We start from the raw sequence: 14,874 nt of genomic DNA, 5'->3' as shown, positions 1-14,874 counted from the left end.
GAAGAACATCCACAGAAAACAACTGAACAAAGGAAAGGAGATAGGGAGGAACCTGGAGAACTAGATTTCCACCCCTTGCTGGCAGATCTGGGGGAAAAAAAAAAGAAGAAAGTTCAAGGTTGAGATGAACTCAGGCAATCATTTGCCAAATCTTTCTGAGCCAGTGAGAGAACCACCAGCTCACAAGGTCTTAATTTCCAGATTTTATTTTTTCATCTAATATAATGACTTCCAAGAGGTTTGATAATTAAATTATTGCTTATTAAAGGCACCATCTTTTTCTCAGCAGCCAGAAATTACAGTTACCACCTTGGAAATGATTTCATTCAGATGTGCCAAAAGCTTTGTTCAGTTTCATACAATAATGTCAATAAATTAATTAGGGAGTTTTGTTGTTGTGTTTTTTATTTATATATTTATTTATTTTTGTCCTGAAAAACACAGAGGCATTGGTGGCTTTCTGTAAATGTTTTCGTTATTAATTGTTCTTGAAAGAATTACTTCATTGATCATTTAATCTTCAGAAAGAAAATGAATGCACTTCAGGGCAATAAGAGGCTACAACAGTAAAGAATTTGAGCAGCAATTATAATTTGTTTCTTAGCAACTAATAGCAAAAATTATGGGATTTGCTCTACCACCAAATATTACAGGAATCATTACAGCTTTGGGAATATTGCAAAATCCTTTACTGTATAATGTTGGGAGTAATTTTCTTTTTCCACTATCATAGTGAAATTATTTTGGGACTGGTAGGTCAAACCCCAAAAGTAGTCTCATTACAAGTGCATTATTATTGTTTTTGCTTCTGCCATTGCATTGCACTGTGCTGCACACTATCTGTTAAGTCATGCATAGTAATTATTTTCAAAGTAGCATTTCTATAAAACAAATTCCTTTAATAAACTGTGTGTGTGTGTGTGTGTGTGTGTGTGTGTGTGTGTGTGTGTTGGGGAAAGGGAAATGTGATGGGAGGGGGAAATAGATCTCCAAGCTATTTCCTGCACTTAAAAAAACATCCTCTTGGTTAAAGCAAATTAAAATTTCTATAATGGATCTGAATGAAATCAACAAGGACTTTAAAGAAAGGAACCACACTAGAGAATAGAGAAAATGCCCACAAATTTTGAGTGGATTTGTCAGATTAAATTGTCCGGGGAATTTACAGTTCAGCAGTTTCCATAAAAATATCAGACTTGTGGCCCACATTTTAATAAAAAAATAATCACACCAAAATATAGATTTTCCAGAAACCGCTCCATCCCCTATAAAATGTTACTATTTTTTTTTTTTAAGAAAATATGTATGTTGTGTAGCAAATATTTAGCCAGCCCTAGGAACAACCTCTGTTTGGTGGGTGCACGGATCAATATTTTGGCTCCATCAGAAATGAAGTGCAGGTGTAGGGTTGAATACTCGCATCTCTCCCTAGTTTGGCCCACAATCAGGCGGCACAAAGTTCAAGTACTCTTGTTGGTGGACACTGTTCAGTTGCTGGCACAAATTACATCCACCAAAGAGAGGCTGTGTGGTTGAACGTATATCTTTAAATATCAAAATCAGTTCTGCGAGTTAAATACTGAATAAGAAAAATACAAACCAAGCATCAGAAGGATATACATTTCTGTATTAAAGTTGTATCTAATTAGAGAACGCACCCAAGAGATGTTAAAATGGAGGGTCAAAACTTCCATTAGAAATTATTTGGTCCATAGATATCAAAGGTGGACCCTATTAGGTAATTTACTTCATCACCATGCCAGTGCAGAATTATTCTTTTAGTGCTTTGTCCAATTTAGTTTTAAATGTTTCAGATGGTAGGGCTTCAACAGCTATTCTGCAGTCTAAACAGTTTCACCCTTAAGTTTACGGACTATAAACCTCAGATTTTTTCAGAAACAATGAAGCAAAATAAATGTGAAGCAATATATTCTAATGCACTAAGCATGTGGCTGGTAACCAGAAACTCCTCGGTTCTAATATCAAACTGTGGCCCTTATTCACTACCTCTGACAATAGGCAGATCACCCAAGTTGAGGTTTTCAAAAACGTCCACTGCTTTTGGATACCCAATTTGGAAAACTCTAAGCCTGACTTTTAAATGTGCTCAGTTCCCCTTTAAATGAGAGCTGCTCGCATTTCTGAAAATCAGGCCCTAGGTATCTCATGCTGGCTCCCAAACAATTGAGGGATCCAAATATAGTGGACATTTTAAAAATATCATGGCTATGAACCAGTTTTGGTCCCGATTCTCACTTACACCAGGCTCACACTGGTAATTCTATTAGCTGCAATGAAGTTGCTCTTGATTTACACCAAAGAGAAGCAGAAACAGGCATTCTGCAGAGCTACAAAACCTTGGGAAATAATACAGTTGATGACTTCAAATACTTTTCAAAATAGCTTCTCCTGAAGAAATGCAAAATTACCCTTATTGAAAATAGCTACCATCTCCCATTATTTTCAAACTGACTGAAGCCAAGAGGCTGATTCTTTAAAACCTGTGAATGGAAAGTTTACCCCCAGTAAAGAACTGCCTTTCTCCTATTATTTCCAATGGGACTGCAGTGATGATGCCCTCAGACAAGATGGCTTCCCTTAATTCTCCATGGCCCAAGCTGGGGAGTAGGAGAGAGACAAATGTGTGTGGGAGATGGCTCCGAGGAAGATGAAGAATGTTAGCATGGTAGATCCTTAAACCCAGAACGTTAGAAGTGTGTAAGTGGAATCTCCCTCCTCTAAATAACAAGGGTGACACCTACATTTTTTGGTGCATCCCCAGCTAAATTTTCAAAATGAAATTAGTACATACTAATTGGGACTGAAGATTTTCCTTAGGCTTAAAAATCAGAAAGCAGACCAAAGAATCACTGTATTTGATTTTTTTAAAAATCTCATGATTTTTAACCCAATCAAATTATTTTGGGAAGGACTAGACTTGTGTCTCAGTGTCCATTGTTGTAAAATGGAGCTAATAATATCACTTGCCCCATGGATAAATTCTGATGATTAATTAGCTCATGTTTATGCAGTCCTTAGCAAAATATAAGTGCCAAGGGGTAAATACTGCCATATGCAAACAGCTCAAATAATTGGTCTGAGATCTATGGGGGAGGGAAACCTCCCCTCCAGGAGCTCCACAGCCATTAAGGTAACCCTAATTCAGTAATGTAACTTCATTGACTGCGTGTCCCCACCCCTTGCATGTGCAACTAACTGGTGGATCTACACAGGTTCCACCCCAGCTCCCTCCCCAGTCTGCCTCTGCTTCACCTACAACCTTAACCTTCTGGAGTGGCCTGGAAGGAACCACTGCAGAGATGGGCTCTACCAAAATAGTCCCAGAAGCCATGATCCTGGCCTAGCAGACCTTGCTTAGCTCCTCTGCAGGTAGAGTCCATCATATCAGTCCAGGAAGGGACAGGCTTTGACTCAATACTACATTTATTAATAAGTAAAGTCCCCAACTTTCTACATTTTAGTGGTCAGACATCCTGAGCGAACACAATGCGTGGACCACTGTTACGGAGTATGTGATTTATATGGTTAGGAATGGAAACAAACCACCGTCTGTGGAAGAGCCCTTATGGGCCTGCAGTGAAACAGTATATGATGAGTGAGCAATAAAGACCAGATGCCGAGCTTAGCATTACCACATGTCAAAAAAGTTATAATGAAAAGTAGAAAAATATCCGAAGAGGGTAAGGAAAATGATCGGAGAATGAGTTCTGCACTAAAGATTTAGAAGATGAGAATTATTTTAGTTTAGAAGAGAGAGCAATAAGAGGCAGCATAACAGACAGTTATAAAATAATGAATGCTATGGAGATGATGAGCAAGGCATTCCTATTTTTCCTCTCTCTTAATACTAGAAAAAGAGGATGCTCAAATAAATTAAAGACAACAGATTTAAAACTGTGGAAAACCTGCGGCAGTCACTGCCGGGAGACAGAGGCAATGAACTTGGTAGTGTTTTTAAAAGGATTAAACTTTTACAGGAAAAATAGGTCTGATTCTGACCTCATTTAAGTCTGCCAATTTACACCAGTGTAAATGAAGTCAGAATCAATTCCAGTAAGAGCATCCACAGACAATATAAAAATGCATTCAGGAGATGAGCCCTCTTGATCCAGGGAACATTTCTCGGTTAACTGACAGGGGTTATGAAGAAATATCCCCAATGTGCACAATGGACACCTTCTCCTGTGAACTGTGGGGACTCCAAAGATCTGTGGGGAATCCTAGCCTCAAGTCAGTATATCTGAGGTCAGTTGCCCGGGGAATACATTCCTCTGTATGCTCTCCTGGCCCTGTCACTCCCTGCGCTGCACATCTCACTTCCTAGCAGTGTTCCATTCACTCAGTTCCTACACACCAGGGTGGGAGAAGCATTACAGTCTGACAGGAAATCTGTGTTTTTCCTAAGAAATCAAACTGCCTAGGATGGCTGTACATGGCTCATAGTACAAGAGAAATTAGAGAAAAGACTCATTAGATCCAAAGACCCATCCCGTCCATCACCTAGAGGCCAATGCAAGATTGTTTGTTCCCTGGTGCACGGCTAGTATTCTGTCCAGTCTCGTTTCAGCTATCCACAGCAAGGAAGCCTCCTGACTTCTCCTTGGGGGACTATTCCACAGCCTAACATGTTGCACTTCTAATATTCACCTTGTGTTTTTCAATCCCGTTATTCCCATTTGTGCTTTCCTCCTTCTGCCAGCCACACTCGCCGAACTCACAGGGGACCCCAGTCATGCAGGGGGCACTTTACAGTGATACCGGCAGTTCAAAAAGAGTGTATCCATCAGTTCTGCTCATTTCCCTTCCATCTCTGTCACCTTCTCTTTCCTGCAGTATGCAGTGGAAGGGAGCATAGGGCCCAATATGTGATTCCCCACCCCCCCTTTGTTAAATAAACCTCTTCTGAATTTGCCTGTTGCCTATGGCTCAGCAGCAGAATAAAACTTGTCTTTACCTGTCTGTCTGCATCTAGTATCTAGTAGACTGTGTGTGTTCCCTGTTGCCAAGCACTGCTGGCAACGTAGGTCTCTCCTGGCATTGTGCTATTAACTAAGTGTTAGTTTTGGACTCTTGCTATTCCCAATGCACCAGGTTTCCCAAATGCAATTCATTCTCACATAACACTGTACTTGCTCTTAACAACTCCTTTGCTGGGCACATTTCACCTGTACCATCTGCACCATCATGAGCTTTGCTTTCTCTCTCTTGTCCTCCCCCCCCTCCCAATTCTCATCTTTAAGGTACTTGGTGTGATGATACATGAATAATGAATGAATGCATCTTGGAGAGTTGATACTAAAACATTTACCATAAACATCTGCAAAGCATTTTACATTTGTTAGCTTCAGCTGGTAGGCAAATTTCTGAGGATTATTTCCCTTCAAGGGCCCAATTCTGTTCCCTTTGATGTCAATGGGAGTTTTACTATTGATTTTAAGGAGAGCAGGATTGGGTCTTAGATTGGTAGAAGCTATTCTATTCTATCCAGGTTCAGATACCGCATTCATCATAGTACTAATCAGAATGCTTTCCAGTAGTGCATTAAGCAATGTGACTACACATCTGGACCTATCCTACTCCCATTGAGATCAATGAGAATTTTGCTATTAACAAGATTAGAGTACAAGTGCTCTGAAGAGCTGACTGACTTGGCCATGGGTTATGGGTGTGTGTAGAACTGCAAAATCTCATGCAGCATCCACCAGCCCGTCTCTCCACATTTTTCAATCAGAAATAGCCAAACATTATTTTGAGGAGCTCTCTTGTCCTGCTTGCGGTAGGTTGTATATGTGAGAAACAACTGCTTGAGAGAGAGGAGATGGTCACTGGATATAGCAGCTGGTGAAAAAGATGTGCCGAGAACTAAATTTAAAACATTAAGTAAAGTTTACAGTGTATCTGATGCAAATGTAGGTAGGTAAAGTGCACCCAGAAAAGACTCCATTGGTTGTGAGAATATGAGAATACCTGCCCCGCACCCAATGGAGAACACGTATAATTTGAGTGAAAAACGTACTATGCAACAAATTAGCATAAGTTTTCCTGTTTTACACTGCAACTAAGCTAAAATATCATATACAATAGAATTCATTAGAGGCTTGAAATCAATAGCAGAACTCCCACTGACAATAAGAGCAGAGACTGGGCTCCAAGAGGAAGTAATAATCCCTCACTGATTCCAAGAGGAATCAGTCTAGTCCCTGACTATAGGCTCTCCCAGGGCTGCACTACCCAGGGAAAGCACTGGGAGACATTCTGGTTCAAGGAGGAGCTTCCAGATACGCAGAGTCAGAGCATCTCCTGTTACCCCCCTTCATCACTGATTTCCAATGGCTGGTGTGTAGTACAGGGCAGACACAACCTCACTTCCTTCCAGTCCCTTCTGGGGTGCCAGGCATCTTTAGAGAAACAGAGACTGAGCAATCACAGTGATCCCTGAAGACAGGGACTGAAAAGTCTTCATATGTGGACTGCCAAGGGGTAAGCATGACTCCTCTTATCCTGCACTGCAAACCCGGGTAAGCATTAGGCAGAATCTTAATGACAAGCAAGCATAAAGAATGACATAGGATTAATATCCTGAGTCTTTTAGTAGTTCTACCAAAAGAAAGGATGCAAGGACACAAAGCCTTAGACTTCAGTCCCAGAAATTTTATGGATTGACATTTAAAGGAATGCATCAACATGAAATCTAGTCAGTTTAACAAAAAGTGAGTTCAGAGGCACTACACCCATCCGAGTTCTCCTGCTAATGTAGGTGGTTTTGCAATCAGATCTTCTTTCCTTTTATTTTATTTTCCAGAGTGTTCCCCCCACTCCACCTGCTCTGCTGCCACGTGGAAGACTCCCAGAAACAAAAGGGAAAATGACTAAGACTCAGATTAAATAAGTCGAGTTGATTTCAGAGGGACTCCATTGGGGCTTAAATAATAGTGCAGCAGGACCAGTGGCACTGGCTGTTCACATAGAGTGAGGATATGTTAATATTCCAAAGCTAAAACAAACAGGACAAAAAGAGAGAAACATGCATTTAAATACAATCTCATCTTTCAGTCACAACAACCTTAAAAGTGTTACTCATAACTAAAGGAGGCAAAACTATTACATGATTAATAAACTGTAGGCTGTTTTTTGTCCCTCTAGATTTTTATTGCATCATCATCATCATGTGATGAGAACCTGTAGTTGTAATAAATGTATTCATCTGGCTCACCTTATGGCCATTTTATAATAAATCCCAATTTGTGAGTCGTCTATTTATTTATTTTTAAATCAAAGGTATTGCATATAGCTACTGCCTTTGTATCTTTGCATGTCTAGCTGTACATGTTGTTGAAGAATTCAGGTACTTCCGGCCAAATTTTACTCTGGCTACCATAGCAACATCAGGGCTCCCTTCCTCCCCTGAATCCTGCTGCTGGCTACTAGCATCCTGGGTAGCAGTGAGGGAGTAGGTGTCACAGAGCTGCTAAATCCCACCCCTTCCTGTTGGTATCCAGGAAGTGGGTGGGCAGAGCCTTGGCTCTGCATCCTCAATGTGCCAGGCAACATACGCTGGCTTGGGTACAGACTGGGTGCAGTTTACTGACTCCCCAGCATAGCAGCACAAGCGGGAGGGAGACTATGAGAATGAGTCAGAATCTCCTTCCTGGGCTGCTGCTGAGGCAGCGCTAAGATGCACTGCACCTTACTCGAGCCTGGTGGTAAAGTCACGGTTGAGCATTTAATGAAATAAAATATGACATTAAGTTTATTAGATTAGGAGACTGTGAGCTTCACAGAAAATAAAATGAGCTATCTGAAATGTAAGATTATATTATATTATACATGCCAGAGTGTGTGTGTCAGTCTGTGTATGAGACAGAGATATTACTGTCATCCTTCACCTCCGTTCCACTAACTCAAATGGATTTTAAAACAACAGATTTAATTAAAAAAAAAAGTAATTTAACAAAGGTTTGTAAACAAAAGCAAAGGAACTGAAATAATATCACAGCTTTTTAGCAACTCTTTTAAGCTACCCTCTTTTCTTTGGCACTGAATCTGCAATCCTTACTTATTTTGAGTGGTGTCTTATTCTGCAAGTCGTCCCAGGCTCTACTCAGTGTGAATAAAGGCAACTGAATTTGTTTCATCATCATTCTTTGGTTAGTGATGGTTGGATCAAAAGAGACTGGAAAAATGTTTGTGATAGATGGGATTCTTCTAGGAGCATAGATATGGGGTTTATCCCTGGGTTTTCAGCTCTGCCGTGAAGGTTTCTCTCTACAATAACATAGTTTGTGCTAGGAAGCGGTCACAACGCATGAGTTGTTGGAGATTTCTGGGACCCCAACAGGAGTAGGTTTAGCCTCTCATATGAGCTGGGCTCCAATTAGCTGAAACATACAACAGAGCTTTTTTTTTTTTCCTTTCAGTTTTGCAAATCAGTCACAATATGGCAACTCTATAATATTACAGTGAACAACTGTCACTCTACTGCATATCCATCTGATGTAATGATAAAATGGATGTCAATCATTTATACAATAATGAAGTCATTGTTAAAGAATCTTTCCATGGAATCAACATAACCTCTTTGTCTTCACATTTATAGTATTTTGCACACGTGCCCCAGAATGTTCCTTCAGTGTTTATGTAGCAGTAGGAGACCTGCATCCTGTAACAATTGTCTCTCCGTAACTGGTATTGGGGCCTACATTCTTCTCTTAGTCACACAGGTGCTACCCCATTCAAGGGCCATTGAGAGGAGTGGCTAGCCGAGCACCTAATTTTTATGTTGAGAACAGCAATTAAGCGCTCAGACTGGTCCAAGCATTTTGTACCCCATGCTCTTGAGAATAAGGGAGCGTGCATGCTAGGGGGCTTGAGACTTACTTCTAGAAAAGTTGTGGACAACATTTAAACCTTGATCTTGCAAGTCAAAGCATACAGCACAAGGCTGGTGCTTTCCAGGACAAGTCTGAGTCGGGCTAACTATGCACAGGTAAGGCTAGGAACTAGCAGAGTTCCCAGACCAGTGGAAATAAATCTTAAGTCCACGTGTCACCTTGCTGTTATTACTGTTAATAGTGTACACACAACCTGAGGTGAGGACAAAAAATGGCCATGTCTGACAGGACATGGGTGTCACATGCAATCCTCAGCATGGAAATGAGACGTTTTGTTAAATACTTCCCTCTTACTCTTGCTAGTATCTAGGAATTATTTGGCAGCCATGCCACAATGCTAGGATCACATTCTCTGTGTACCCTTCCTGTCCAAGCCCATTACCTATTACTTTACATTTATATGTACAACACTTTGCACCTGTGTTGTGCAGGATCAAGCCCCCTGTATTCAATGTTACTTGTGCCCATTCATAACTTCTGCTCCCATGTGCACTGGAGTACAGCCTTGTGCTCCTTATTACCCATCAAAAAAGGGTTTTCAGTGTCAAGGCATAGATATAACTGTGTTTCTTTAAGTGGAATTTCTTTGGTGTATGTGGTGATGGGCACACCCCTTTTTCACCATAAGCTTTACATGGGGGAGGCAAGCTTCAAAGTTCCCTGTACTTTTTCCCCAAGCAGAGCTTCCTTGAAAGGAGCCTTAGTTTAAATGAAAATTCACACACACAGACACACACACACAAACAAAAACACAAACACAAACACACACTATGGCACTCTAAAACAGAAAGTAGATGATCAGTTTACAAATACACTTCTGAATGTCGCTGGATTTAAAAATTAATAGACATATCTTGTGACGTACACATGAGGGAAGCACATCTTTCCCAAGGACTTCTTCAAGCTCCTGCCTTGAGAGACCCCCTCTCCCTCCAAATATCTGCTCAACCGTAGGTTGGTCCTACTGACTCCATGAACAGTCTGAACAGTGTTCCCCCTTCACACATACTTCTCAAAGGGCTCTCTCCTAAACTAGGCCATATGGCCTTGATTTGACTCTCCATAAAATCAGTGGAGAGACTTCTATTGCTGTCATTGGGAGTTGGATCAGGCACGATACTTGTGGAGTTAAGAATTTCAGATGTAATCCATCCTCAATACCTTCAAGGATCAAGAACTTTATGATGCAGTGATGTGCTATCAGGGCCTGATCCAACTCCACTGAAGTCAATAGAAGTTTTACCATTGACCTCAATGGAAGCACGACTGGGGCCATAGTTAGAATTTTTAATGTTATCTTTGAATAGGTGAATACATTTAAAACTACAGCACAGGGGCTGCATTTCTTACCTAGGCAAGACTCCCTATCGACTTCAGGCCCTTTATTTCTGAACACAAGTTACAATACAGCAAATAAAATTGTCAAACTATCCCTCCTCCACAAAAGAGAAAACACACAATTTAATTTAGCTTAAGTGTGTTTTCATATATCATTTTGAAAAGCAATTGTTGGGTCTCATATTAAAAGTTTAAGGCTTTTTCCCCCTTTGTGAATCTGTACTGCTACAAGCACAGGGTTTAAAGAATCATTAATCCATATTCCATTAGTGTGGTGTAGCAGACTCCTTACTTTTCGAAAATGTGTTCAATTTAAGAGACAACTAGCATGTCAAGAAAAAAAGGAACAAATTTGAAATGTTAATGATGTATAACAAAGCAAGTATTTGGGGGCATATATTAGCACTTTCATCATAATTAGTTTGTAACCTAATACATATTTCAGGGATAAATTGCTGACCCTTTCTGACCTCCACAGGAGGCTGAATAGCTACTTCAGAGTTTAATCTGCAGTGAAAAAGCTAGAGAAGAATAATTTAGCCCTTGAAATAAGAACGAACATCTTTTAATGATGCCCCTGGATTCAGAATTTAACCCTTGCACTTAAAAGCGAGTATTAGTCTCAAAAGGGCTGGCAATAACTTAGCTCAGAGTCACAAATAAGAATGAGATAACAAACAGCATAAATACAGAGCAGCCCAGAAAAAAATGGATTGTTCATTTTAAAGGCAAAGCAGAGAAAGGTGCTGGCTGGTAAAACAACTGAGTCTTGGACTCTATAACAAAATGGCTTTCCACAGCTAAAAATGTCATAACACGTAATGGTAACAATGCTTGAGAGACCACAGTTGAATTGCTGGAGCTGCAGGTAGGTCAGAGATTGCAAGTGCAATAATAGCAAATTTCTAGGTCTCCAAATGCCAGACAAAAGGGTTAAATTCAGGGTAAATGACCCTGGTAAAAGGAAAAAATCCAGAGAGAGGAATTGAGGGCAAATGGACCTTACCGAGACACTTCAAGCTGCTAAAATGGATTCTTGCTAGGAAATATTTTTAGATTATTCCATAAAAAACCTACAGAGGGCAATTCAAAAATGATAATGTCAGAAAAAAGTATAAGGGAAAGAGGTTATGTGCTCTGAATTAGCTAGGACTTCCAGTTCCTGCAACAAGTGCCTCTTATTGTTGATTTCATTGTATTAAATTGCACTGGTACATCCTCATATCTTGGAATGTCAGTGTTAAAAAACATGCATTATTAAAACAGATTCACACTTCTCAGAGGCAGAGCTTGTGTAATAAAATTAAAACGACAGTGGGTATTTCAGAATTCATCCAGTTCTGGTTGCAATCTCTTTGATCATATAACTCGGAATGACTTACTGTTTTGCTGAAGAGCGGAGTCAGACTTAACAAATGCTTGTTATTCTCCCCATCACCAATCCAAGTGTTCCTAACATGATTAAAATCTAATTGATCTAAATTTGAGCAATTTATTTATCCAAACACTCATCCATCACCATCTTAAGTGCTAAGAAACAAAATTCGCTTCTTAAAGCAACCTTCTTAATTAAGAATCAGTCAAGCCTATCTTATGCTTGGTCATCTATCAAAACTCCAAGTACAGTCCAGATTTATTATTGTCAAGAAAGATCAACCAATTAATTATAAATGTAATAGACATTAAGGTTCCATGTTTGAAAATAAATATGAAACGTTATGATTGGTTGTTTTTTTTTAAACACAGCATTGTTTTTGTGATTACCAGCTAATGGTCAATTGATTCAAAATGGGTTACTGAATAAAGTGACATAACCTGCTCCCATTCAAGTAGTCAGTGGGAGTCTGACAATTGATTTTGATGGGAGCAGGACCTTGCCTTATATCACTGAACCCTTAACTTAGTACACCTGCTCTCACCCTCTAGGTAGCTAGATGTTGAGATCATTATTGACTTTCATAAATGATATGATTACAGCACAAGCTGTTTTCAAGTGCTTAGCTATGAATAATGACATTGCAAAGGCTTAGCCTGATGGATATTCAAAGTCCTTGATTTGTAAGATTTGGGATGCTGTGAAGCATGTGATATGCAGAGAAGCAGGCCCAAAACAATATTTATGAAACAATCCCCCTGATATTCTGAAATGTAACGTTATTAGATGAGTTTTGAGGAAGCTGTTCATTAGCGCTCTACAGTGAAAGAGCATCTTCAGTCATGGAAAAACACAAGCAGATCATAAGAAAAACTGATAATATGTTGCCAAGTATCAGGGGGTAGCCGTGTTAGTCTGTATCTACAAAAACAACAAGGAGTCTGGTGGCACCTTAAAGACTAACAGATTTATTTGGGCATAAGCTTTCGTGGGTAAAAACCTCGCATCCGAAGAAGTGAGGTTTTTACCCACAAAAGCTTATGCTCAAATAAATCTGTCTTTAAGGTGCCACCAGACTCCTTGCTGTTTTGATAATATGTTGTGAACTACTCTGGGAGAGGGAAGACTTTAGCTTCCCACACTTCTATTTCTTATTACAAATCACCTTTTTGAATACAGCGCATCTGACATAAAAGCTTTTATGGCATCTTACCCCTCTTACTTGCGTAATAGGATCACATTAATTGTAGATATTAGCCAGTCCATTAAACATATTGCATTATATTAAAAGTCTAGCTTTCCCTTAACATGAAAATTATACTTAAGAAATAAGGCTTCTCAAGGTATGTCTACACAGCAAGTAGACACAGAAAGTAGCAAGGCCCCACTGCTGGCCCATGACAGCTGACTTGGACTCTCCAGGCTTGGGCTGCAGGGCTGTTTCATTGCCGGGTAGACTTTTGGGCTGGAGCTCGAGCTCTGGTAGCCTTCCACTTTGCAGGGTCCTAGAGCCTGGGGCTCAGCCCAAGCCAGGAAGCCTACACAGCAACGAAACAGCCCCTCAAGCTCAAGTTGGCTGGCATGGGCCAGCTGCGGGTGTCTAGTTGCTGTGTAGACATACCTTCAGAGCTTACAGGTATGAAGGAGGAGGGACTTGCCCTCAGTGCTATTATGCCAGCTAGCCAAGGGGGCTGGCCATGACTCTTTATAATCCGGGGTCTTCCTTTTAAAGGACCCTCATCCTGCACTCTATGAAGTCAAATGCAGAATTCTTACTGGCTTCAAACGATGCAGGTTCAAGCCCATAAAAGCCTGTTTAGCTCTCCTCATTCATGAAGGTGTGTCGAAAGTGCTGAATAGGCTTTAAATAAATATCAAGCAGCCTTTAAAAAAAACAACAACTTTGGTGTTTCTAAAATGATCAAATAAATCAATCTACATGATACATAAACAGCACATATAAAGAACTTAGCATTGTACACCATCTTTACATTCATTTCAATATTGTGTATATATACACCTACACACAGTGTCAGTATAACCCACACACCTCCTTGGTGTGGTGTTCTATCCTATGTAGTGGCACCGAGGCCACTTAGAGATTAATGGGTCTGCTCGGCAGCCTTAGCGAAGGGCCATGTGGCTTTTAGCTCATGGTATAGAGGCTCCTTCATTTAGCTCCAGAGGTCCAGGGTCTGTCAGTATTACAGGTGGGACAGAACACCACACCCAGGAGGTGTGTGGGTTACATTAGCACTTAAAAACTCTGTCAGAGATGTACCTCCCACTGGATATTGTATCACAGGTGTGATAAAAATTGCCATTACGGAACTGCTGCTTCTGAAGGACATATCCATTTGGGCACTTTTGAAGCTTTAAAATCTTTGTTTTCCATTGGAGGGAAAAATCATATTTGAGCATTTCTATTATTCACTTGTAAAAAGTGTTAGTAGTATGTTTCCTATAGCCACGTACTCGCACTTCCACTGTCTCTCATAGATAGGCAAATATACACATTATGTGCTGTACGCCCATTTAGTTAAATAGTCACAAAATAGAACATTTCCAATCTTCACTCAGATTTAGTCAAGATAATTTCTAAACAAAACAAGCAACTCAGCAAAGAATAATGAATAACAAATTAGATGAGTTTTTTATAAAAAAAAAAAGACAGCCATCATCTTACCATTTTTCCAGCATTATATCGCAAGAATTCAGTATTTGCTAAGGGTTATAATTGCTACTTACAAGCAAACTGAAGTTTTGCCTCTCTGCTAACAATGGTTCCAAATGAGTTTGTTGCTATGCACTGGTACATTCCAATATCTTGGGTTTTATTGGGATTATTGATCAACAAACTGCCTCCCACTACACTGTAGCGGTAATCCATACCGACGTCAACACTGGTTCCATTTAACTTCCACCTAAAGTATAAAAATTCCAGGAGTTTAATTCTGCTAACATTAACCAATACTTCTGTACATTTCTAAAGCAACATGCAGTAAATACAGAAAACATTCAAACCCATTTGATTTCTTATTTTTAAACCCAGCTTGAAAATGCATGTTTCCTGCACAGCATCGAAACGTTCTAATATTTCACTTACAGAGCAACATCCTTAACATATATTTCAGTCACTGATTTGATTAATGTTCTTATTGTTTCGGCTGTTGTTACTGATGTTGTTAGTCTTTGAAATTAATCATTTTGCAAGGGGAAGCCCCAGAAACAGAATTTTTGAACCACTCA

The 14,874-nt window shown here is 39.9% G+C and overlaps 1 protein-coding gene across 7 annotated transcripts in view; it reads right to left on the bottom strand.

Moving 5' to 3' along the window:
* The window catches only part of CNTN4 (contactin 4), a 642,022-nt gene that overhangs the window by 208,993 nt on the left and 418,155 nt on the right, over positions 1–14,874 (bottom strand). For all 7 annotated transcript variants that reach the window (XM_034775263.1, XM_034775267.1, XM_034775265.1 and 4 more), the window contains one exon: positions 14,374–14,549. In XM_034775263.1, the coding sequence (XP_034631154.1) occupies positions 14,374–14,549 (176 nt within the window). The remainder of the gene's footprint in view (positions 1–14,373; positions 14,550–14,874) is intronic.

Source organism: Trachemys scripta, chromosome 7 (genome assembly GCF_013100865.1).
Source record: "Trachemys scripta elegans isolate TJP31775 chromosome 7, CAS_Tse_1.0, whole genome shotgun sequence".
NCBI lineage: Eukaryota > Metazoa > Chordata > Testudines > Emydidae > Trachemys > Trachemys scripta.
The sequence above is the reverse complement of the archived record's forward strand: the minus strand, read 5'-3'. Positions and strand labels throughout refer to the sequence as shown.